The sequence below is a fragment of the Elephas maximus genome, chromosome 2 (genome assembly GCF_024166365.1).
Source record: "Elephas maximus indicus isolate mEleMax1 chromosome 2, mEleMax1 primary haplotype, whole genome shotgun sequence".
NCBI classification, from domain to species: Eukaryota; Metazoa; Chordata; class Mammalia; order Proboscidea; family Elephantidae; genus Elephas; species Elephas maximus.
The window spans coordinates 153,495,527-153,522,816 of NC_064820.1; the positions used below are offsets into that span (position 1 = coordinate 153,495,527).

At 43.0% G+C, this 27,290-nt stretch overlaps 1 protein-coding gene across 1 annotated transcript in view; it reads right to left on the reverse strand.

The window, feature by feature from the left end:
* Positions 1-3,219: 3,219 nt before the first annotated feature.
* The window catches only part of PFDN1 (prefoldin subunit 1), a 65,510-nt gene continuing 41,439 nt past the window's right edge, over positions 3,220-27,290 (reverse strand). The window contains exon 4 of the mRNA XM_049873802.1: positions 3,220-4,253. Coding sequence (XP_049729759.1) covers positions 4,170-4,253 — 84 coding nt within the window. The 3' untranslated portion in view covers positions 3,220-4,169. The remainder of the gene's footprint in view (positions 4,254-27,290) is intronic.

Genomic DNA, 27,290 nt, shown 5'->3' on the forward strand with positions numbered 1-27,290 from the left:
CCCTTGGCACAGGTGCTGGCACACTGTGAACGCTTCAGTCTGTGGTAGCCTGCAGGGCCTCTCACACAGCAGCACCTCGAGCTGTGTGTCTGGGCCGAGTCTGGGATGGCCTATGGATGAACCAAGCAGGCATTTCTAGAACTGGCAGGGGATGGGCCCCTTCTGGCCCAGGAGCAGGAGAGCAGTTCTTCTGGCAGGGAGAGTAGAAGGAAGGGGTTACTCAAGGCGGGGGGTGGGGGGGGGGCGGCAGCGGGGGGGCGGGGGCAGTGTCTACAGCCAACTACACTCCTGGTTTCCCTGTCCAAAGCTGCCTGTGCATGACGGGGCGGGGGGGGGCCTGCGGGAACATACAGGTGGCATTCTCCATGGGGTCTTCCTGCTGCAGTACCCAGGCCTTCAGTGGGTGGGGAGGGCTCTGGCTGGTGTGGGAGTTAAAACACAGGTCTGTGATGTAGCCCCACTAGCTCCTAGTCCTGCCTCTGTGCCTAGTCCTGTGTGTTTGAACAAGAGACTTAACCTCTCTGAAGCCCCAAGTTCCTTACCTGTAAAATGGGGATGAATAGTATCTACTGAAGGTTATCAGGCAGTGTACTTTATGAGACCTCAGAATAAATGGATCATCCTTTCCCCGTTGACCAGGTTTCCCTGGTGCTGGCTTCTTTCCTCCCAGACCCACAGCTTTACCCAGAATACCTCTGCCCATGTTGCTGAGTGGATGAAAGCCGCGTGGGATTAAACATGTGCCATGTGGGAAGGGAAAAGGGGTGGCCTAGAGGGCGGCTGATATCATGGAAGGGCTTTAAAAAGCTCACTACCACCCATCTCATTCTAGCTACTATACCAGTCTGCAGGGAGAGGTCTTGCCAAGAGAGGAGGTACAAAAATAGATACCAAACACAAAAATAGAACTGAAACAAAGATTGTCAAAGGACTAGTTTATAAGATTCATGCGTTCATGAGCTTTGAAAAAGTTTAAAATTCTTACTGCTTATGAGTTTGATGATGGTGGTGGTTTTGAGATTTGTTATAAGCAGCCACAGATCCTTCGACGCTGACGCTGACCATCAGCCATGTTAAATACGTCCTTAGGAGGAGAGAGGCTAATTGTCAGCCAGAAGTCAGCTGACAAGTGCAGTGTGGTTGGGGTCCTTCTTGACCTCGGGATTTTTTAGCACTCCGATCTCTTAATGGAGCACTTAGCCCTGACAGGGCTCAGACTTACAACTCCAGAACATTCTGAGGAAAAGCAGGAATGCCAGGCTCGGGGACACAGCAGGCTCCAGCCACCCATCCCACTTGACTTGGTTTTCATCCTGTCTTCATTATTGCTTTAGGGCTGAGGACTTTGACCATCAGAGTATAGAGGTTGAGGGCACATTCTGATACTGTGTATTGCCGAGGTATGAAAAACCAGGGTTTCTTGGTCATTCTGCTAGGGCCTAAAGCCTCTTCTTCAGAGGTTTTAATTCCACCCACTCTCTTACCCTTGTGTGATGGCTTAGGTGTATCTGAAGAAACACCTCCCAGGTTCTCTATAGGTAAGAGAATATGGTGCCGGCTAGTTTATAAGCCAAGTAAGGTTAGCCAACTTTACCACAAACAACAGCAATGGACGTTTCTTAATTATCTCAACTCTAGCTGCCCTGATGTGAGGCTGTGTTCTGTAGGTTGCCTAGCACATGTCCCTGCAGGGAATAGAGTGTCCTTAGCCTGGACTGGCAGAAGGAGGGAAAGTAATTGATGAGCCAAGTCACCCTTCCTTGTCATCAACAGTTGACAGAGCAGAAAGGCCATACCCAGTCTGCTTATAGGCTTTCAATTGCTGTCACCCTCCCTTGGGCAGGGGAGGCTCTGCTCTGTAGGGCGGTTTTGTACCGGCTCACTCTAACCCTCTCTCCCCTTCTCCTTCAGTGTATGTGGTGGAAGACCAAAGAAGGGATGACCTGGCCTCATCGACCTGCCTCACAGCCTGCTGGACTGCTCTCTGTTGCTGCTGTCTCTGGGACATGCTCACCTGACCATCCCAGCCCTCGCATCCTGCCAGCGCTGCTGCCGCCTCTGACGAGTGTGCCTGCCCCCATCTCTTCTGATTGCTGAAACAAATGACTGGCTCTGCCCAGGCACCTCTGCCTTCACCCAGTGGGATTCTAGATTAGTGGGAGTTGCTGCTGTTTAATTCAGTGACTTGATCTTTTTAATGTTAGATTCTGGTTCTTACTGGTCTTTAACCAATGTGCTGAAGACACTCCTTTTATTTGTTTTGGCCAAAGGCTTATGAAATATGTATATTTATAATTTTGAGATTATACAGTCACGGTAGTGGCAAGATGTAACACACCACTGAATGACTTCTCTGCTAGCACCCTGTATGCTTCAATAAATCTGTCCAAACCTCAACTGTCTCCATTATTGCAGTTAGAATCTAAGCCCTTAATCTGTGTTCATATGCGCCTCCTGGACTCTGTTACCATTTCTAACTACTCATCTGTTCACCTAAGTCCCAGATTAAGGCTTGTAAAACTTGGGTATCTCCAGTGTTACTGTCTGGTATCTGAAGAGGAGCCTACTTACCTTTCACTCTGGTACTACACAAGCAGTGTGGGAGTGTCGGGAAGGCAGGTTCCAAGGCCAGGGGTCCTCAGGCCCCTGGCTCCACTGAGAGATAAGCTCAGGCAGGAGCATTCACCAGGGAGCTGCACCCCCTTTTTCCCAGAACTTAGGAAAGGGACCTCTGTGCAAGGCCAGACCCGAAGCTTCCCTTTCCTGCTGTCCCTTCCACCCCGCTAAATATGCACATCCACAGGAAAGAGCTGTCCCGATGCAAAAGAGCCAGCCCTGCCATTCATCTCCGCTTTGGCCACAGGGTGGCGCTGAGCTGCTGCAGCAGCGAGTCAGGTTTTCCTTGTTCAGCTGGCCTACCAGGCCAGCCCGCTAAGATAAGAGGCTGCAGCTGGCAGCTCTGTCTCTGCTCTCTTGCACAACTTTCCTCCTAAGCAGTGGTGGGCAGATAAATGTTTACCTGCTCTCTCTCTTTAGCATTCCTAATTTCTGAGGTGTAAATGCTCCCACTTAGGCTGATTTCAAGCTACCAAAGTGAGTCACTGAACAGAGCTGGGAATAGAGGTGCACAAGCACCCATTATATGGATTTCCACCATCCAGATACAACAGACTATTAACCTCAGGAACACAGATAATCGTAAGGTGTAGTAAAATAATTAGGAAGAGATGAATTTTAAATATTACCCTTATTTTTAATATAATTTCATTGTAATTTTACATAATTTAATAATGGATGTGTTTAACAACTGGATTGCAACAAAATTTCTGAAAATGTGCTAATTGGTTCTCGTTAGCCAGTACAAGTTGGCTCCAGCATACTATTGCCCTCTGAGCCCCAGGAGACCTCGGGATTGTGGTGTCCACTTCCTCATGATACTGACCAAAGGGAGACAATCTTGGAGGTACTGCTGGTTTATTACTGAATTTTCTTTTGGAATCTTTGGGAAGAAGCAGGGAAGGAATCTTTAGACAGACTGCCAGAGAGGAACCAGTATTCTTCTGTTCATTTAAATGCAGCCATACTCTGGTCTTCCTTCTTCCCTATCTGTATACTACATGGAGGCCCAGAAGTTAAGAGAATTAATCAAAGGACCAGAAAGGGAAAAGAGAAGAGGGCAAGATCCCAATTGCCAAGGAGGGACAGGCTTCCATGCAGAAGGGGGAGGGCCCCAGTCCTGGAGCGGGGCTGGCAGGAGCTGAGGTACACAGAGGTGGGCCACTGCCTCTCTGGCCTCTGCTCTCATCCTCGGCTCAAGCAAAGCAGATGTAGCAGAGTGGGACAGATGCCATTATAAGTCTGACCAACATGGTACCAGTGGTGGGCTCGGGCAGAGCTTCCCTGTCTGTCCTGGCTCCCACCTTCTTTCCTGGGAGTTCATACCCCACCCCCAGGACCACAGTGTCCTGGGCAGGAGTGGCAGGCAGAACCAGGAAAAAAATACAGGATTGGGATCTGCAAGGGACTGAGGGTAATGAAGACAATCTGGGGTGATGAGGCCACCCAGTAAAATGTCCATCAGGGCAGAGCAGAGGCTTTCCTTGCACACAGGGACCTGCCCTCACCAGGAATGGGAGGGGTCTGGAGGGACAGTGTCCCCTCAAGGCCTCCTACTGGGCCCTTCGTGCCATCAGCATCTCCCGGATGTTGTCCTCAGCTTCTTTCACGCTTCGCTCAAGGTAGGATTTTTTCTGCTGCAATGTGAGAAAAAAACAAGGTTAGGACCAGGGTGAGGGGGCCAGGTTGGCGAAGGCAGCTTTTGTGCCCAATGGTTATGGCTTTCCCTTTGGGATCAGTGACTTCCAAGTGCAGCATACTAGCTACTGGGAGCCAGGTACACACACCTGCCCAGAGTCCCTCTCCTAACCCAGAGGGAGGACCCAGCGGCAGAAGGGAGGAAGTGGCTTGGCACAGGAAGCAGAAGTACTCTATGGAAGACAAGCATTCTTCCCCCAGAAGGAAGTAGACTCTAAAAACAGGCATCTCGGTACATGAAGCTATAGCAGACAAAGGCCAGGAAATTCCAGGACAAAGCTCCTGCGCCATAACAGACTGCCTCCTCTCAAGGTTTTCCATGGACTGGGCCAGACGCCTGTAGCTACCGCTGCTGCGGAACTGACATCGCGCACTGCTCCGTCCAGCAAGCGGGTGGCTGCCTGAGGACTGGGAAACTGTATTATGCCTCACCAAGGCAGCTGAGTCAGGATGGAATCTGCTTTTCTAATGAAACTACTGCCTGCCAGGAATCCAGGACAGTGACACACTGAGTAAAACAGACCTTTTAGACGTTTACTTCCTACCCCATCTGGGTCCTAAATAAAAAAGCCTGACTTAGACAAAGAACTGCTTTCAGGAGCCACATCTGGACCTGGATTACAAAAGATTAGTCGAAGGAAATAATGTCTGTCCATACTTCTGCGGTCATCCCAGAAGTATGGTGGCTTCACAGTGGTCCCTGCCCTGTGGACATAGTTGTGGCTGCATTCTCACTTAACCAATGTGAAATGAAGGCTCCTTTTTTGAGGAACGCTATCCATGTCCTGAGAGAATAGTTAAAACCCTCCCAGGGTACACAGGACTGTTTGAGCCACAGTTGGAGCCAGTAAAGCAGAGCCCAGCCCAGGCAGTCCACACAAGGCCCATGCCTTTCTCTCTCCCCCACACCATTCCTTCACTCAAGCAGCTGTAGACTCAATGTGACCACTCAAGTGCCGATGTGACCTGGGGAGGCCAGTGAAAGGTTGGGGAAGAGGACAGATGAGCTATATACATCAGAGGGAAAAAGAAATGGATGTTCCTTATTCCCTGAGGCCTTGACCACTAAACCTTTCTGGTGCCCCTCTACATATCCCTTTCTCTAATTTCTCCCACTCCCTGTGCGAATAGTTATCAAACGATACACTTAGAGGCTTCTTCCTATAAGTGCCAAATTCTGTGGCATACACAAACCCTTATCCAGCCTGTGTGAAGCTCTGATTCCTGTTTGTCCTCTAATGTCTAATTTCCTTAAGACAAGAAAGAGCCATATCTCTTTACTGATCTCCCATCTGCCCTACTTGCACACATTCCTTACAACACAACAGGAGCTCCATAAATGGCTCATAGAGGCCGTGATAACAATTCAATGAGTACAAATGTATTGTTGCTAAGGAATTTTGTTTAATTACACTGCTAACCTGATATAGTCCTATCACTGTGATATCACAGTGGAAACTTAAACTTCCTTCGATAAACAACCCTTAGACTTTACTTGTGGTGACTTAAAATGAGGCAAATACTAATAACTCCTGACGCACCACTCAAGAATGCATGTGCACTGGGTGTGCACAGAAGGGGAGCAAGCAGGGTTCCACCTCTGCAGGGGTCAGCCGGTGCTGGGGGCCCAGTCTGTTGCACTCAATCTCTACCAACCTGCTGCCACAGCTGGCAAAACCACAAACTGAAACATCAGCCACAGCTTTTCTGCCCTACTGCTTAGACCTCTGGCCAACCAAAATCAGGTTGTGATTCTCAGTTTTAAAACTTCAACAGATGGGGTGTTCCCAGCAGAGTGGGGCCTGTTTTCTGACTGTATTTCAATCGTTCCTCTCCCATCCCCAAGCACATCTAAACCCAAAAGACCCTCATAACCCAATCCAGACCAAGGAACCTGAAATGAGAGCTGCCCCCAGAGTCAGAGTCCATCCCAAGGCTCTCCTGGACCCAGAGGACCCTACCCTGCTGTAGCTTTTGACCACACTAAACTGCAGAGGCCTGGGTAAGTATTCCTAAAAGTTCATATGCTGAAAATCACATCTATCCCAAAAATAATTGTGGCAAAACTGACTCAAATACAAATGAGACTGTCAGAAAGGAGAGAGAAAATAAACAATGTTTAGATCAATTTTTTTTCTTTCTTGAGTCTCCACAGCTGCTTTCTAAAACTTTTAGTCAAGCCAGAAACGCTACAGACCCCAATCTTCTCCATTTCTGTAAATGACAACTCCATTCTTGCCAGTGCTCAAGACAAAAACCTTGGTGTCATCCTTGAATCCTCTTTCTTTCACCCTTGACAGCCAATCAATCAGCCAAAGACTCCTGTTGGCATTATCTCGAAATGTATCCAGAATCTGACCTTAATGCAACAGCCTCTTAACTGGTCTCCTTTCTTCTGCCCTGCAACAGCTTCCCATCTAACTCAGAGTAAAAAGGAAAGCCTTTCCAACTGCCAAAAAGCCATGCATGGCCTTGCTCTCTCTCAGCTAACCCTCTGACTCGCCTACAATCCTTCCCCGCTCCCCCTCCCCCCTCCCCCCCCACCCCCGCACCGCCCCGGTTCTGCCCCAGCCATGCTGGCCTCCTTGCAGTTCCTCCAGCCCAGCAGGCATGTTCCTGCTGGCTGCTGCCTTCGTTGTTCTGTCTGGGAACCTTCTTCCCCCAGATACCCACATTACCTGCTCCCTCACTTCCTTCAGGCCTTTCTCAAATGTCACCTTACCTGAAAGGCCTTCTTGATTAGCAGCTCCACACTTTCTATTCTTCTTCCCCTAAGTTTTCTCCATAGCACTTAACCACCACCTGAAACAGTATTCATCTGTCTTTCATTCCTAGAAGGAACAGTCGACGGGGTAGGACTTTGCTTTGTCCACTGATACAGTTCCAGTGTGAAAGAGGGGCTCGTCCATACAGCAATCAGAACTCAGTACTTGTTGAATAATGTGTATTTATTACGGGGAAAGATGCTTTACTGATTTACTTGTACACAGACTGCTCCTTTTTAATTCTTCCTCTCAACTTTAATGAATGAGAAACACACACCAAAGAAAGCAAAGGTAGAAACTGACCATTCTCCTTTGAGGTGGTTTTTAGTTTTTGGTATAGCCCTCTAACCTCTGCCCTGGATATGCCTAGGTTTAAAATTCAAACCTCACTGATCCCTCTGGAGCCATGAAAGCCTGGCTTCACAAACAACAGGTCCTCAGGGTCAGGCCCTTGTGCTTTATCAGGTCAATTGATAAAACCATCCCTCCATGGACTGGACTTTGAAATCCTTGAGAAACTGCTCCATCTGGTGTCAGCCTCAGGGCTACTGTGAGCTAAAACCAAACCAAACCCATTGCTGTGGAGTCAATTCCAACTCATAGCGACCCTACAGGACAAAGTAGAACTGCCCTATAGGGTTTCCAAAGCTGTAAACTTTACAGAAGCAAACTGCCACATCTCTCTCCTGTAGAGCAGCTGGTGGGTTTGAACCACCGACCTTTTGCTTAGCAGCTGAGCGCTTAACAAGGGGACAATGATAGCTGGGTAAACCTAAAAAATAAGGGGCCTTTAAACCTCCACAGGAGTCCTGGAAAGGCATTTGCTGTCCTCAGTGTAGCAGCTTTTTGTCTCATTGTGCAATTTCCCTCACAACCCTTCCCCTAGGAAATTCTCTGGTGGCATCAAACCACAAAGCTCTGGCTGCAGCGACATTCTTGTGGAGCCTTGTCCCGTCCTGAAGTTTTGATATTTCCTGTGGGGCTTGCATGGCCAGTGAATAACATTGTCGGACTTATTGCTCATCAGCCCGCGGTTCCTTTTTCTAGGAGTCAGACTGAGGGGCTGGTGTTTCATTCTCATCCTCTCATGAAGGAAAGAGGCTCAAGTCCCTAAAACTTTTCTGACATGACACAATCTCTCAAACAGGCTCCTGAGGTAATTCGTCTTGTGACACTATCTCTATAGACTTTTAGGCACTTTCTCTCTCTCTCTCCTACTCTAATATCTTTCCTGTTTGTCATTCCTTGAGGTATAGAACATAGTTTTCTTCTTCTCCTCTCTGATTGTCTATTTGCCCGTTTGTAAAATGAGGATTTGTGCAATACTAGTGTACCCTCACCCTCTGCCAATTTTTCTTTAGCCATAGACCTTTCTTCAAATGAACTCTTGTCTTAAAAGACTAAACAAATAAAACAGGTCAAATGGTGCTTGGGGGAAGAGGGAGACATGGTAGATATAAGCAGCCCTCTGGCTTGTCCCTGCCTCCAGTCCAGGCTACAGGGGCAGTAGACAAGGCAATCTTAGATGTCCTTCTACCGTGATGTTCTGAGATCTGTGTCCTGGGGGACCCTCTGCTCTGAGCCCCACATTTCTGACCCTGAGTTTAGCCTACTTTGGCCAGACACATCTCCCTTTTGCTGGATCCATGGCTTCTGAAGACACTGCCCACTTCAAGCTCTACTATTAATCACAAACTTGGGGCAAAGGCTACCTTCTCACTGTCTCCTACACCACTTCAAATTAAGACCCTAGAGCCTCACTAATTCCCTCAGTTTGTCTAATAGTAAAATGGCCAGAGGGTGCCGGTGCTTGCCCACAATGGGGAAGTTTAGCCAGAGGCCAAAAATTCCCGGAAGGCTGAGAAGGCCTTTCAGACAGTGTGGAAGAAGGCAGGGGCAACAAGGGGAAGAGAAAAAAAGAAGGCAACGATAGGATACAATCAGAGAAGTCAGAAAGGGAAATGAGACTGAGATGGTACAGCCAAGCTCTCAAAGTGTGTGACCCAACCCATGATCACCCGAGTGGGCGGAAGCACCCACCAGAGGCAGAAAAGGCAGACAAAACCGGCCAGGAGTTTGAAGCTAAGAGACAGAGTAAAACTGATCCTAGGACACACATCCCCTGTGAACTCAAAGGACACAACTAGGCTATATAAAGTAACTGTTCAACTATGTGGCTGGGAGACAAGTTCAAGGAAAGAGAAAGCAATTGTAGGCATGGAGCAGGAAAATAAAGAGAAGTCTAAGGGGTTACCAAATCTGCATCTTTTAGAAACTATTTTAGAAACATCTCTGGTGAAGGACAAGGGCAAAAGGTTTGGTTCAGCTGAGCACTGACCTTGCTTTTCTTGCAGGTGTCCTCTTACCTGCTAAGAGAATCTGACACTGCCACCATATGGGATCGGACTCCCAAATTCCACCTATGATCACACACTGGCTACCAGCCCCAACTCAGTCTGCCCCAAGACAAACTTCTACTCTACTCAAGCACTTTACACTGGGGGAAAAAAATCTTATTTCTTCCAGACAACAGTATTTAGCTCCTTGGCCCACTTGGGCTTTAGGTGATCTCTTCCTACTGCTCTCCTGAACGCATCGGCTACATTTAAATCCCAGAGAAAGCACAATCCATCAGGCAACCTGGGAAAAACAAATGAGAAAGAAAGCTCATGGCTAAGCACAGAGTCAGGAGGGGGCAACTGTGCCGAAGCTATAGCCCTGGTCAGGCTTCATCCAAACAATCATTACCATTTGTGGGCAGCAGACTTTCAAAGGGATAACAAGTACCAGTGGTGTATGCAGGGAAATGTCCCTCAAGGGAACAGAAAATTAAAGGGAGAAGGAAACTGATCACTGTCTCAAACCCCTAAAACGACGATTCCTTAAGTGTGGCCCCTGGATCAGCATCATCAGTACCACCTGGGAACTTGTTAGAAATGCAAATCCTCGGGCCCCACCCCATCCTCTGAATTGAAAAGTCTGTGGGTGGAGGCCAGCAATCTGTTCTAACAAGTCCTCCAGGCAGGCACTTACTGATGAAGATGGATTACATACACCTCAACATAAAGAAAACAAAAATTCTCACAATTGGGCCAATAAGCAACAACATAGTAAAGTGAGAAAATACTGAAATTGTCAAGGATTTCATTTTACTCGGCTCTACAATCAATGCCCATGGAAGCAGCAGCCAAGAAATCAAATGTTCACAGAAAAGGAAGGGATACTCCCAAGTTCATCCTATGAAGCCAGCATAACCCTGATACCAAAGCCAGGCAAAGACACCACAAAAAGAAAATTACAGACCCGGTATCTCTCAGGAATATAGATGCAAAAATTTTCAATAAAGTTCTAGCCAAAAGAATTCCGCACCATACAAAAATAATAATAATAATGCACTACAACCAAATAGGGTTCATAACAAGTATACACAGATGGTTCGACATTAGAAAATCAGTCAATGTAATCCACCACACATAACTATCTCAATGTATAAAAGGCATTTACAAAGTCCAACACCCATTCCTGATAAAAACTCTGAATAAAATAGGAATAGAAGGAAAATTCCTCAACATAATAACATAATAATAAAATACAAGACCAACAGCTAACATCATTCTCAGCAGAAAGAGGTTGAAAGCATTCCCCCTGAGAACAGGAACAAGACAAGGATGCCCTTTATCACCACTCCTATTTAACATTGTGGTGCAAGTCCTAGCTAGAGTGATAAAGAAAGAAAAAGAAATAAAGGGCATCCAAATTGGTAAGGAAGAAGTAAAATTTTCTCTATTTGCAGACGATATGATACTATACATACAGAACCCTAAAGATTCCACAAGAAAACTACGGGAACTAATAGAGAAATTCAGCAGAGTAGCAGGATACAAGATCAACATACAAAATTCAGTTGGATTCCTATATACCAACAAAGAGAACTATGAAAAGGAAATCAGGAAAATAGTAGCACCTAATAAATTACTTAGGAATAAATCTAACCAGGGATGTAAAAGACCTATACAAAGAAAACTACAAAACACTATTGCAAGGAAGCAAAATAGATCTACATAAATGGAAAAATATACCATGGAAGACTCAACATTGTAAAAATGCCTATCCTACCCAAAGCAATCTACAGACAGAATGCAATCACAATCCAAATAACAAGAGCACTCTTTAACAGGATGGAAAAACTAATCATCAGCTTATACGGAAAGGAAAGAAACCAAAAAAACATGTTGCCATTGAGTCAACTCATAATGACCCTATAGGACAGAGTAGAACTGCCCCATATGGCTTCCAAGGAGTGGCTGATGAATTCAAACTGCTGACCTTTTCATTAGCTAAGCTCTTAACCACTGCACCACCAGGGCTCTGGAAAGGAAAGAGGCCCCAGAAAAGTAAAGCATTATTGACGAAGAAGAACAAAGTAGGAGGTCTCACACGACCTGATCTCCAAACCTACTATACAGCCACAATAGTCCAAACAGCCTGGTACTGATACAACAACAAAGACGTAGACCAATGGAACAAAATGGAGAACCCAGAAGTAAATCCATCCACCTATGGTCACCTGATCTTTGACAAAGGTCATAAAGTCCATTAAACGGGGAAAAGGCAGTCTCTTTAACAAATGGTGCTGGCAAAACTGGATGTTCACCTGTGAAAAAATGAAACAGGACCCATACCTCACACCATACACAGAAACTAATTCAAAATGGATCAAAGACCTAAACAGAAAACCTAAAACTATAAAGACCAAAGAAGAAAAAATAGGAACAAAGTTAGGGGCCCTAATATATGGAATAAATAGAATACAAACCGTAACTACCAATGCACAAACACCAGAAGATAAACTAGATAACTGGGATCTCCTAAAAATATAAACACAGGCTCATCAAAGATTTCACCAAAAGAGTAAAAACAGAACCTACAGACTGGGAAAAAAATTTTGATTATGACATACCTGACAAGGTTCTTATCTCTAAAATCTATAAGATATTGCAACGCTGTAACAATAAAAAGACAAATGATCCAATTAAAAAATGGGCAAAGAATATGAACAGACACTCCAACAAAGAAGACATTCAGGCAGCTAACAGATACATGAGAAAAAGATCGCGATCATTAGTCATTAGAGAAATGCAAATCAAAACTACAATAAGATGGCATCTCACCCTGACACTACTGGCACTAATAAAAAAAAAACAGAAAATAACAAATGTTGAAGAGGTTGTAGGGAGACTGGAACTCTTATCCACTGCTGGTGGGAATGTAAAATGGTTCGACCACTATGGAAAACGATATGGCACTTCCTTAAAAAGCTAGAAATAGAAATACCATATGATCCAGCAATCCCACTCCTAAGAATATATCCTAGAGAAGAGCCATCACACAGATAGACATATGCACACCTGTGTTTACTGTAGCATTATTCATAATTGCAAAAAGATGGAAACAACCTAAGTGTCCATCGGCAGATGAATGGATAAACAAATTATGGTACATACACACAATTAAATACTACGCAACGATAGAGAACAATGATGAATGTGCAAAACATCTCACAACATGGATTAATCTGGAAGGCATTTGCTGAGTGAAATAAAGTCAATCGCAAAAGGACAAATATTGTAATGAGACCACTATTATAAAAACTGAAGAAAAGGTTTACACACAGAAAGAATCTTTGATGGTTAGGAGGGAGGGGAAAGGTGGGGAGAAGGAATCACTAACTAGATAGTAGATAAGTGGTAATTTTGGTGAAGGGAAAGACAGTACACATTATAGGGAAGTCTGCACAACATGACCAAGGCAAAGTCATAGGCTCCACAGACACATTCAAACACCCTGAGGGATCGAGTTACTGGGCTGAGGACTGGGGACCATGCTCTTGGGAGACACCTAGGTCAACTGGCGTAACATAGTCCATAAAGAAAATGGTCTACATCCAACTTTGGTAAGTAGTGCCTGGGGTCTTAAAAACTTGCAAGCAGCCATCTAAGACACATCTACGGGTCCCATCCTGTCCACAGCAAAGGAGAACGAAAAAAACCGAAGACACATTTGGAAATGTTAGTTTAAAGGACTAATGGACCACAACAAGTACCAGAGCTTCCATCAGCTTGAGTCCAGAATGACACAACACAGTGGTGTCACCATCAACCACTGTTACAAGGACCACAACAGAGGGTCCCCGACAGAGCAGGAGAAAAATGCAGAACAAAATTTAAATTCACAAAGAAAGACCATAATTGCTGGTATAGCCCCCAGACACCCTTTTAACTCAGAACTAAAGTCACTCCCAAAGCTCACCCTTCAGCCAAAGATTATACAGGTCTATAAAACGAACAATAACATACATGAGGAACATGCTTCTTAGCTCAATCATGTAAATGAGACCAAATGGCCAATACCTGCCCAAAAGCAATGCTGAGAAGGCAGGAAGGGACAGGAAAACACAACGAATGGAAATGGGGAACCTAGGGTGGAGAATGAAAGAGTGTTGACATAGCCAGGGGATTGCAACCAATGTCACAAAACAATCTGTATATAAATTGCAAATGAGAAACTAATTTGCTCTGTAAACTTTCACCTGAAGCACAATTAAAAAAAATTACAGCCAAGAAAACTCTATGGAGCAATTCACTCTGTAACACAGCCATGAGGCAGAATCAACTCAATGGCAACTAACAGCATCCTTCAACTATTTCATTTGGCTATGGTAAGACTGCCAAAACAGACAGTCTACTATTTGCCCCCAACTTGGAATGCTGGTACCCAAGGCTGAGCACGACATAAAAATAGTCTGACAGGTATGGAGTAGACTCTCTTATTCTGAATCTAAGCCTTTGGCAGTGAAGCTCAAGTTATGTCAACTTTTTGGTAAAGATTACATTTAATAACTCATAGTGACCTTTCAGTAAAATGCAAAGACTGAGATGTGTTCACGTCAGCATCTGTTCTAATGAAGACTCTAGAGAAGTCCATAACCTTGTGCAGTTATTCCTTAAAACTAAGTGCAAGATTTGCGTCATTTCTAATTAATTTTGCTTTGTCTGTTTTTGCCCATTACTTCACCCTGTCAAGATACCTCTCAGCCTTAATTCTGTTTTCAAATATGTCACTTAAACTTGACCAATTCCAGGTAACTAACAACCTTCATAAAAATGTAAAGCAGTAAGGGCTCTTACAGTCTTACTGGATACCACTGTTATCCCTCCCCTGTGTTGTGCTAAAGCACATTTTGGGAGTACAGATTTTAGAAAGCTGTCAATCTACCTAGCTCTGCCATCATCCAGGCCATATTCTCCTTTTTTATGGTGCTAGTATAGTGCTTGGCGTATAATATGTGCTTAATAAATATATCTTAAATAAACTAATGAGTTGCCCAAAGCATGTCAAGAGATTTTTGTAAATGCCTTTCTGAAATTAACACATACCGTTTCTAAAGTATCTGTTAACCTACCTAGTTCCAAAGCCATGCCAACAAAGGAAACAGATTAGTCTGACATCATCTGGTCATACTGAAGCTACACTCATCACAAGAGATCTTTGCTTCCTTTATAAGAGCGCACAAGCTGCCGTTTAATAATCCACTGCAGTGTCTTTTCCAAGACTGTGGTAAAGCTTCTGTTCTATAGTATACGGAATCCATCCTCTTCATGGTTTCAAAAATTGGATCTTCTGTCACGATTTTTCATGAGTTTTCAGAGTGATTTTGTGATCCCCCTCCAACTGCTTCCAGCTTACCAAGAAAAACTGATCTGTGCCTGAGACCTAAAGCAGTTCAAGGCAGATATTTGCTGTGCTTTAAATTCCTTATGTATTCTGCACCTCAATCCCTTCTTAACCACGTTTTTCCTATGATTTACAATTTTCAAATTATTCCAATTAATAAAGAAAAGAGAAGCAAAAAGAAGAAGGAATCAAACGACATATGGCATTGGGCAAATCTGCTGCAAAAAACCCCAAACCTGTTGCCATTGAGTCGATTCCAACTCACAGCGACAACAAAGGTGTCACCTTGAAGACTAAGGTGCACCTGACCCAAGCCACGATATTTTCAATCACCTCATATGAATGTGAAAGCTGGACAATGCATCAGGAAGACTGAAGAAGAACTGATGCCTCTGAATTATGGTGTTGGCAAAGAATATTGAATATGCCATGGACTGCGAGGAGAACGAACAATTCTGTCTTGGAAGAAGTACAGCCAGAGTGCTCCTTGGAAGTGAGGATGGTGAGATGTCATCTCACATATTTTGGACTGGTGAAAAGGGACCAGTCCTTGGAGAAGGACATCATGCTGATAAAATAAAGGGTTAGCAAAAAAGAGGAAAACCCTCAACAAGATGATTGACAGTCGCTGCAACAATGGGCTCAAACACAGCAACGATTGTGAGGATGGCACAAGACCAGGCAGTGATTCATTCTGTTGTACACAGGGTAGCTATGAGTTGGAACTGATTCAAAAGCACTTAAAAGCAACAACCAGGTGATTCTGATGAACACTCAAGTTGGAGAACCACTATTCTAAAGCAGGAGCCAGTAAAGGGCCAGATAGTAAATATTTTCAGCTTTGCAGAATGGTCTCTGTCGCAACTACTCTAGTCTTAGTACAAGATCTATCAAGGACAATGGGTAAACAAACAGGTATGGTGTAAATTTATGGATACAGCTGTGTTCCAAAAAACCCTTTACAAAAATTGGCAGCAGGCCAGATTTGGGCTACAGGCCATAACTATAATTTGCCAACCTCTGTTCTTAAAGAGGGAGCCTTCAAAGATACTGAGTCCAGCAGGGAGACAGTTCAGAGATTTTTAACTTTCAGTGAAAGCTGCCTAATAAGAGCATACGTTTCCAGCTAGCCATCCTTCCATTCATTCAGTCACCCTACTGCCAAATCGCTTCTCCTCCTCCTTCCTGCAAAAACCCTGGTTCTTTTGAAGTTCATGGCATCGTGCTTTACTATCCACTTCCCCTCACTGCTGTAATCCACCAATATCCTGGTTACTACCTCTCATCCATCAATGGCTCACTATCTTCCTCTCCACCACCACTGCACCATTCAAGCTGACTGAACAAGAATGTAGATGACCCATCCGGTACCAGACCTCCTCTCCCCTACAATTTTAACTTTACCCCATCTCAACCACCCAGCCCATGGTCACTCCCTAGATTTTGTCATCACTACCTCTGAAATTTCAACTTCAAACATCCCACTCTGATCACCACTATTGCCTCATATTCCTCCAGGCCACTTGTTCATATATGATACGCTCATTCCAACATTTCTTCAACCTCCTCATTCAAGGACAAGTTCTTCATTATCCATTACGCTCCCATAGCCTTTTTCCCCCTCCTGTAGTCCATTAAGTTATTATTTATTCCCCTTACAAACACCCTTTTCTCTTCTCCCTTTCTCCTTCTGTTGTAATTTGTCTGGCAAAAAGTCAACCGAGCCTAAACACAACCATCTAACATTCCATGTTTGTACCTGAACAGCTGAATGACCTCACTTTAAATTCAGGCCGATGAATCTCAAATGGGCACTTAACGCTGTCTGGAGATTCTATTAAAGTTCCTTAGTATGTACACGTGTCTACTTTCCAAAATAATTATTTCATACTTTGTTGTCTTCTCAAATCTCCTATATTCCTTTCCCTTCTCACTCAGATTTTGTCTCAAGCTTCGATAGAAAATATACGCTATCTGATAGAATTCTCTCTTCTTTGTACCACCTGTACCTGTACATATACTTTCTTCTTTTCCTAATGTTAAAACGGATAGAGTGTCTCCACTCCAATCAGAAAACAATCCTTCCACTTAGCCATGGATTCCATCCCCACTTGCCTTCTCCAAAGCTTCACTGCCTTGGTTACATTTAGGTCTTTGACCCATTTTGAGTTAATTTTTATGAATGATGTGAGGTATCGACCTTCTTTCATTTTTCTGCAAATGGATATCCAGTTTTGCCAGCACCATTTGTTAAAGAGATTTTCTTTTCCCCATTTAATGAACTTCGACTCTGTCAAAGATCAGCTGTCCACAAGTGGGTGGATTTACTTCTGCGTTCTCAATTTTGTTCCACTGGTCTATGTGTCTGTCATTGTACCAGTAACATGCTGTTTTGACTATTGTGGCTGTATAGTAGGTTCTGAGGTTGGAGAGTGTGAGTGTGAGGCCTCCTTCTTTGTTCTTCTTCAATAATGCTTTGCTTACTCAGGGCCTCCTTCCATATATGGTTGGTGATTAGTTTTTCCATCATATTAAAGAACGTTGTTGGAATTCGATCAGGGTTGCATTATATTTGTAGATTGCTTTGGGTAGTACTGACATTTCCACAATGTTAAAGTCTTCCTATTCATCAGCATGGTGTATTTTTCCATTTATGTAGGTCTCTCTTGTTTTCTTGCAGTAGTATTTTGTAGTTTTCTTAGTATAAGTCTTCTACATCTGTAGTCAGGTTTATTCCTAAGTATTTTATCTTTTTGAGGGCTATTGTAAATGGTATTGTTGTCCTGATTTCCTTTTTGGAGTTCTCTTTGTTGATGTAGAAGAATCCAACTGATTTTTGTATGCTGATCTTGTACCCTGCTACTGTGGTGAATTCTTTTATTAGTTCCAGTAGCTTTCTTGTGGAGTCTTCTGAGATTTTCTATGTATATGATCATATCATCTGCAAATAGGGATAGTTTTACTTCTTCCTTACCAATCTGTATGCCCTTCATTTCCCTTTGTTGCCTGGCTGCTCTAGCTTGGACTTTCAGTACAATACTGAATAGGAGTGGTGATACAGGGCATCCTTGTCTAGTTCTCATTCTCAAGGGGAATGTTTTCAGTCTTTCTATTGAGAATAATGTTGGCTATTGGTTTTGCATCTATGCCCTCAATTATTTTGAGGAATTTCCCTTCTATTCCTATTTTGCTGAGAGTTTTTATCAACAACAAAGAGTGTTGGACTTTATCAAATGCCTCTTCTGTATTGATTGAGATCATCATGTGATTCTTGTTCTTTATTTATGTGGTGGATTACGATGATTTTCTAATGTTGAACCATCCTTGCATACCTGATATAAATCCCACCTAGTCGTGATACATTATTTTTCATATGCTGTTGCATTCTATTGGTTAGAATTTTGTTGAGGATTTTTGCATCTATATTCATGAGTGATATTGGTCTATAATTTTCTATTTTAGTGGAGTCTTTGCCTAGTTTCGGTGTCAGGATTATGCTGGCTTCATAGAACAAATTCAGGAGTATTCCTGGAATAGTCTGAATAGTATTGGTATCATCTCTTCTCTGAATGTTTGGCAGAATTCTCTGGTGAAGCCGTCTGGACCACAGCTTTTTTTTTGTTGGAAGCTTTTTTTAATGACTTCTTCCCACTTTTGCTTTTGTTATGAGTCTGTTCAGATTTTCTACCTCAGTCTGTGTTTGTTTGTATAGGTAGTGTTTCTAGAAATCTGTTACTTCTTCTAAGCTTTCAAATTTGTTGGAGTATAATTTTTCATAATATTCTCTTATGATCTTTTTTAATTCAGGTAGTTCTGTTGTAATGTCACTCTAAAAAAATACTTTTAAATAGCTGGCTACTTTTTCTCACTCAGATCTTAGATAAAACCTCGCCTTTTTCAGAGAGGCTTCCCTGACAACCCACAAGAGGTCCCCAGTCACTCTGTAAAACATCACTTTTACTACATAGTACTTTCTTACTTATTTCTCTTTATTGTCTATATCCCTGCACTGGTTATAAACTCCCTGACAGTAAGGATCTTGTCTGACTTGATTAATGCTTTATCTCCAGCACCAAGAACTGGCACATAATTTATTTAACCAACATTTATTGAGCACCCAATATATGCTAGGCCCTCTTCTAGGCACTGGGATTAGAAAAAAAAGCAGTGAACAAGTCACATACTTATCTGTTGCAGGGCACACACTGTAATAAGTGCTCTGAGGGAAAAGTACAGTATTTCATGGAGAAAGCACGACATAATCAAGGAAATCACAGAAACACTTTTGAACTTAGGACTGCAGAATGAGTAGGAACTAAGTGGAGAGGTCAGAGTGGGGGAGAAAACAATTCAGGCAAATGGCGCAGCTATGCAAAGGTCAAATCGAACAAAGCATGTCGGGAAAACTAAATGTCAGCCAGTGAGGCTGTAGCACAGAAAGAGAGGGGGACAATATAGAGAGACAAGACTGATGTGGTCGAATCAAATGACGTAGGGTCTTAAGCAATATTAAAGATTCTGGTAAGGCACTGGGTTTGAAGCAGGAGTGGCAGAAATCAAATTTCCACTGGAAACAAAATGCCACTCTGGCTCCAACACAGACAGTGAATTAGAGCACAGCTTCCCAACAAACTGCTCTAGGAGCCATGAATGGGTAACAGATGTACCCAAAGTAATGAATGATCCCTTCAATCCTTGGGGCGGCTGGGGTAGGTCCAGGGAAGCCAAAGCCCCCCTGGGCAAACTGCCTCCAACCTTGAGCAACCCTGTCCACTTACCCCAGTGAATTGTGCAAATATTATTATTTTCTGGGCGCTCTGACGTAGAAAAGGTTGGGAAGCATTGGATTAGGGACTACAAGTATGAATGCTGAGAAACGTATTAGGAGGCCATTGCAACAGTCTTGGAGAGAGATGACAGTATCTTAGTGATGGCAATGGAAAAGGAGAATAGCAGATAGATTAAAGAGTATTCAGGAGGAAAATAAACAGCAGGACTTCATTAAATTCTTCACTATATTCTTCATTAGATATCAGAAGCTGGAGAGGTAAGGTGTCAAGAATGACTCCCAAAATGTCTGGCTTGCACACTAGCTACATGGTGTTACCTTTCACTGAGATAAGGAATCCAAGAAGAGGAGCAGGTTTGGAAGGAAAGATTATGAGCTTTGTTTTGGACATGTTGCGTTTAAAGTAACTGTGAGATATCTAAATAAGATGTGAGAAGAAAACCAGAGTGGGTCTGAAGTTTGGGCTAGAGATATAACTTTGAATACAGGTAGTACTTGAGGCCGTGAAAATGGATGAAATTCCTAAAGAACATAGAACTAGAGGACACAGCCTAGGGCTCAGCCTCGAAAAAATCTAACATTTTAAGTAGGAAGGAAGAGAAGGAATTAGCCAAAAGAAAACATTAAAAAAAGGAGGGAGACTGTGTGTCATAGAAGCCAAGGGAAGAGGAGGTAGTTCAAGAAAAAGAACAAGATCACACTGGAAATCGCTGGATGTGTTTAAGTAGGAACAGTGACAACATGTCAGAAACGCCTGGAGGTTGAGGAGGGGAGTGGTACCTCAGGGGCCTGTAGGATACCTTTCACCTTAAAAAAAAGTCTTTGGGTCTTTGAGTTCTGACCCTAAAGCTCCATGACGCCAAATTACCTCATATTTTCATTGTTACAGATGAGCCTCAAGAGCAGACATACCGTAGTATCAGGACAAATAGCTTTACTTCCTACCTTTGATGAGACACCGGGCTTTGTGCAGATCCAACACAAGCTTGTGGAAGTATCAGTATAATTAAGCCCAAGGAAATGATTAGCTGGGCTGAAAAGCTATGTTCAGGAAATGAGGACACAAAGAGAATGCCCTTCAGAGACCACACAATGGCATAGCTGAGAATTCTATGAGTATAAATGTATTAAGGGTATACTAAACATAACAAATATTTGTCTGTTCATGAATTGAGCAAAAACAGTTCAGGAAAAGGATGCACAGAGACCACTACCAATACCATAACCCAGAAACAAAACCCTGGAGTCTTTATTTCCTTTCTAAAACAAACAAAATTTAAAATTACAATCTGCAAAGAGCAAATTTTTCTAAGTTCCATCATATGTGAAAAATAAATGTACATAATACATAATAGAGAAACTTCAAGAAAACGAATTTTGCAGAAGCACAAATTTCCTAATATACATCTTTTTTTTCTGCTTCTCCAGGATATAAAGCCAGCTATTAATTTTTTTATTAATCAATAAAAGGGACTATTAAAACTCTAGAAGTCTTCCAAATAACAAAACAAAACAAAAATTCTTACTATTTCAGTTCATCTTTAGTTTGTCCCAGTCTTATAAGAAGAGCAAGGGGATCAAATTAACAGTGTTTATCATGGAGTTTGGCCTGTAGGCATGGTAAAGGGGTAGGTGATTAAGGGTGTGCCAGCTGAGAGAGGAAGTAAGGACAACACCTTACATTCTTGGAAGTGGAGGTGTAACTGACTCAACTGTGGGGGCAAGACTAGCACGCAGGTATGTATGGCAAGTCTGAAATCAGTCCCATACTGCTCTCTGCTCCAAGCCAAGTCAAGAATTTCTATTTTCTTACAACTCAACAACAAAAAGACAAACAACCCAATTAAAAATGGGCAAAGGAGCTGAATAGACATTTCTCCAAAGAAGGTATATTAATGGCCAATAAGCAAACGAAAAGACGCTCAACATCATTAGAAAAATGAAAATCAATACCACAATAAGATACCACTTCACATCCACTAGGATGGGTATAATAAAAATGGAAAATAACAAGTGTTGGCAAAGATGTGGAGAAATTGGAACTGCACCATGTAACGTGGTGCAGTCATTGTGGAAAACAGTTTGGCAGTTCCTCAAAAAGTTGAAACATAAAATTACCACAGGACCCAGCAACTTCACTCCTAGGTATAAACCCTACAGAACTGAAACCAGGTGTTCCAATAAAAACTTGTACATGAACATTGATAACCACATTATTCATAATAGCCAAAAAGTGGAAACAACCCAAATGTCTATTAATGCATGAATGAATAAACAAAATGTGATCAATCCATATAATGGAATATTATTTGGCCATAAAAAGGAGTGAAATATTGATGCATTCTACAATATGAATGAACCTTGAAAACATTACGCTAAGTAAAAGAAGCCAGACACAAAAAGCCACATATTATATGACACCATTTATATAAAACACCCAGAATAGGCAAGTCCATAGAGACAGAAAGTAGATTAGTGTTTGCCAGAGGCCAGGGAGAGTGGAAAATGGGGAGTGACTGCTTAATGGGTTGTCGGTGCATGCTGTCGACTCAGTTTTGACACATAGCCACCCTATGTGACAGGGTAGAATTGCCCCATAGGGTTTCCTAGGCTGTAATCTTTATGGTAGGAGATCACCAGGTCTTTTCTCCTGCGGAGTGGCTGGTGGGTTCAAAACGCTGACCTTTTGGTTAGCAGCTGAGTCCTTAACCATTGCACCACCAGGGCTGCTTGCTTCATGGGCACAGGCTTTCTTCCAGGGGTGAAGAAAATGTTCTAGAATTAGATAATGGTGATGGTTGCACAACACTGAATGTGCTGGAAGCCACTGAATTTTACACGTTAAAATTGTGAATTTTATGTTATGTGACTTTTACCTCGATTAAAAAAAAAAAATCCTATTCTTCTCAAAAAGGTGTACCACAAGGGGAAAAGATACAACATCAAAGTACTGTGTTTAAAAACAGGCATGGCAAGGCAAATTTTAATGAATTATTTTCACAGCAAATCAGTCTTTACTCCACCCAAATACAGAGTAACACACACACAAACTGACCAGGGTAAAATAAACTGACATACTAATTTCTGAAAATTAACTTTAATGTTATCAGCAGAAGCATTAAGCATTTAGATTCATGAGTTAAATAAATACTCTGGGAAGAGCCAATGAACAAACATGGGTGAGGAAACTTCTATGTGATCACACTACTACTTTCCAATCGAGTAACATATTTATACAACTAAAAAAATAGAGATACGGCGACCGGAAACCCATAAAAGGACCTGGAGACAGTGAAAACAAGCAAGAGCTCAAAGCCACTGCAGCCACAGATGCGTGACTCATCCGATTTGTACAGGTCAGCAGAGGGCAGAACTGAAGAACTACAATATCAAAGGTCTATTTATAAAGCTTCTGAAAAACCCCGGCTTTCTTTCAATTAAGAAAGAGAAGTCATAGTTATACCTGTCAGTATCACCTAAGAAAACATTGTTAAGCATGTAGGCCAGACAATGAATCCAGGGTCTTGCTCACAGCTCTGAGTGTTCTGAGGGACGTGTGAGAGGTCAGATCCACATCACCCAGTGATACTTCTCCATCAAGGATGATACAGGCCTTAATATGGCCTCAGACCATGATGCAATCACTCTACAGACCAAACGTCATAGCTGACACTTGTCCATAACTCCACACCCACCAATTTACCATGGAACTGGTGCAAACAGACTGAAGTTTAATATGCTATTAGCTCTAAGTAGCTGACATAACACCAATTAAATCTGTAACGACACTGGAGTAATAAAAGAGTCCTTGGCACACTTTTCTTTGTAAATATGATTCAAGGGGTGGTTTTTATTTTGCCCTGTCTTCAATTTCCAGATGCTAGGCCACTTAGACCCTACTTGTACTCTCTGTACTCAAAAGTTGGTGTTGTATGTGTTGGGGGTGGGGGTATCTATTATTTTATAAGGCAAGGACCACAAATATTAGAAGGCTCAGCTACTGGGAGTATCCACCCATGGCACAGGAATCCCCATTTTTTTCAGAGTAAAGATGAAGGATATAGTGGTTGGAGTCCAGAATCTGGGATCCTGATCCCCCACTCTGATCTCCTTTTCTTTTCCCAGACTGATTCTGGTTCTGGCTGTGTGAAGGGCATGTGATCTCCGTTTCTAAAACATGGGCAGTGGCCACCAAGTCCATAACATGGCTTCACCACAGAATCCATGGCTACTAGGAAATAAGAGCAGCAGATATCACTAATCTGCTAGCATTTGCTACCTAGAGCCCATCAACTCGCCCTACCAAGGATGGCTATGTTTACGCTACACATGGAAGGCAGTCATCAGTCCCCATGGCCACTCTTACAAGGTGTATACTGAAGCTGTCAAGAGTGGGTCCTTCAAATAAAATATAGAAAATTATAGGTTCTTATGGAACACCCTAAAGCAGTTAAAATGAATGAACTACATGTATTTATTACCCATGGATACGGCTTTAAAAACCTATCGTTAATGAAAAAAATCGCTGAAAGATGTGAACAGTATGATGTCATTCATTGACCATAAGACACTAAATTCCTGATAGTGGTTGCTTCTATAGAAGAGGGAAAAGAAATAAGACTGGAAAGGTGGTGGGGGAGGTTACAAAGGAGACTTCGATTTCATTAGCAATGTTTTATTTTTGTAACAAACAACAAAAAAAGTAAATATGCAAACATTTAATTCTGAGCAGTGAGTGCACAGGTAGTTGTTAAATTAGTTTTCGTACATTTGTAGATCTTTTTTTTCCAAATTAAAAAAAAAAAACAAAAAAACTCTATCTTATAAGCACGTGGTGGCAATGTGTTCCATCAGTAAATAGCTGCTGACCATTCCCCATCTGGACTAACAAAATCCTGAGTTTACTGAGTATTTACTGTGTACCTGGCATGGTGCCGAGTGATTCACATGCAGTATGTTACAAGGCAGGAACTTTTGGTAAGGGAGAAATGCCTATCCTTCTCATCTTCCATTTTTCATGAGCTACAGTCCTGGCCTCCTCAATCTACCCTCAGAAGAGGAGTGGCTTTGGTGAATGGCGTGTCTGGAACAGGAACTGAGTTCATGTGGCTCGGCCTCTTTCGCTCTGCCGGGACCTGCCTGTTTGCAGAAGGCACACATTCTCCTCTTAAATTTTACAGACTGGCCCTGCCTCCCTGCAGAGAAACCTGTGGTTGTCCTGCACTTGCAGGAAATAGATGGGTAAAATTCATCTAATTTGTAGCTTAATTTGGATCATTATTAGGAACCCATCACTGCTGAACAGCTAAGCCGCATGCTTCAACCTAGTTTTTATTAGTAATAAAGATAAAATTTTTATATCCATCTGCCTGACTCCTTTCAGTTGGTTCCATACTTGGGCAAGAGAAAAAGGATTATTTACAACAATGCTGCTGTTGTTGTCACTGTGCACACAAGCAAATTTAGGCTTACTGTTGTCAGTTGCCATCAAGTTGATTTTGACTCATGGCAACCGATGTGTGCAGAGAACTGCTCCACAGGATTTTCAAGGCTGCGGCCTTTTGGAAGCAGATCACCAGGCCTATCTGGGTGGGTTTGAACTGCCAACCTTTGGATTAGTAGTCAAGTACTGAACCACTTGCACCATCCAGGGGCTCCGTTTAGGCTTAGAGATGCTAAATAATTTACCCAAGGTAGTAGTAAGTGGTGACCCAGAGTTCAAACTCATATTCACCTGATTCTAGAGTTCATATTCTTACTATCTCAAGGCATTAAGTTATATGTATCAGAGCAAAGAAGAAATAGCAATACTTATCGCTTACGAAGATTCTTTGAGATAAACCTGAAAAAATATTCTAAAGACTGAAGCTCTTCTTACCACACTTGTACCTGAAAGAGGGTAGGAAAGTGCACACATGTACATGCATAGGTATGAGTGTGTAGAGGAACAGCAGAGGAACTAACCCCTCCCCCCACAAAAAGAAAAAACCATTGCTCTCTCGAGTTGATTCTGACTCACAGCTACCCTACAGGACAGAACAGAATTGCCCCCATTGGGTTTCCATGGAGCAGCTCGTGGATTTGAGCTGCTGACCTTTTGGTTTACAGCCACAGCTCCCAACCAAATCCCTTTAAGGCATTTTAACCTTGGAAGAACTGTTCAAAACTAGGAGGCATGTTTGTTTTTGCCCATGTAAGTACTCACCTCCCTCAAATTTTACTCAAGATATCATAGATACATGGCAAGGTCTCTTAGCTCTAAATTAACTGTGTTCAACCACTGCCTTCAGTGTGGTCCCCCACACAAAGCAGTGAGCTCTAAGCCTGACTTACCATCAACTTTACCTTCTTCAACCACTCCCAAGTAGAACAGACAAGCTGCCCCCAGGCCTGCTCAGCTCCAGGGTCAGTGCTAGTAATGGAAGGACACAAAGTACTTGTAACTCAGGCCTAAGAGAGCTGACAGCTCCTGCTGCCACCACAAAGCCATGGTCTGGGTAGCCCATAAAAAGCAGCCCCCTAACCATGGAGGGAGTTGGTCCCATCCCTTTAGCTGGGCCCCTCCTCAGCAGATGCTTGCCCACGTGGGCATCTATTCAGTTCCCTGGGCTCACACTGCACACTGTCCATATGTCTGTAAAGAGCTTCCCATCCCACTGTGGTGAGCACACAAGTGCCCCAGGCTGGGTCCATGAACCTCATCCCTTCTCTATCTACTGTTTCCCCTGAGCTCACCTAATCTAGTTCTATGGCTTTAAATGCCATCTATAAATTGACAACTCTCAATTTTATTTCACTAGCCAGTGGCTCCAGATTCATATATCTGTCTATTTAACATCTCCACTTGAGTATCTAACAGTCATCTCAAAGATGATATGGCTCAACCCAAATTTTCTCTTTGCTTTTAAAATTAGTTTTGAAACTTAAACACTGACTAGAAAACGCTGATCTATGGATTATCAGTAGCACATCTGTTCCCATAAACATGTGGAATGTCTGCAGCAGGACAACCCTGAGAAGCCCAGTACACATGGAATGCTGTGTGGAACCACACTTGATGAAGAGCATTGGCACTGAGAATAGCTACTTGCCCAGAATAAGTAGTATTTACACAAAGCACCTTCATTTCCCACTCCAACTCTCTATCCAACCACCATTACACTTCCAGGCCTTTGTCCATATTATTTCTTTAATTTGACGTGCTGTCTTCTGCCCCAGGCTCATCTAGCAAAATTCTTATTGACCTCCAAAGCTGAGCTTAAATATCCCCTCTCCCATGAACCCATTTCAGACATCTCTACCAGGAGAATGAGTGATTTATGTGCAGGGGAGGGAATATTATTCCTTAATTCCAGGTCAAAAACTTCAAAGTCATCTTTGACTGCTTTCTTTCAGTCCTCCACACAGTCATCTTGGCTGTATACTTTATGATCTATTCTCAACACAGCAGCCAGGCTGGTTCTTTTAAAATATAAGTCAGATCATGCCATTCCTCTGCTTAAAACTTTCCAAAAACTTACAATTCCAGAGCATAATGCAAAATCCTTAATACGGCCTGCAATGCCCTACACAGTCTAGCCCCAGCTACCTCTCTGATTTCATCTCCTACCATTCTCTACTTTGATCACTCAGCTCCAGCTCTGCTGGCCTCTTCGCTGTCCTCCCTACCCATCAGTTATGTTCTCACT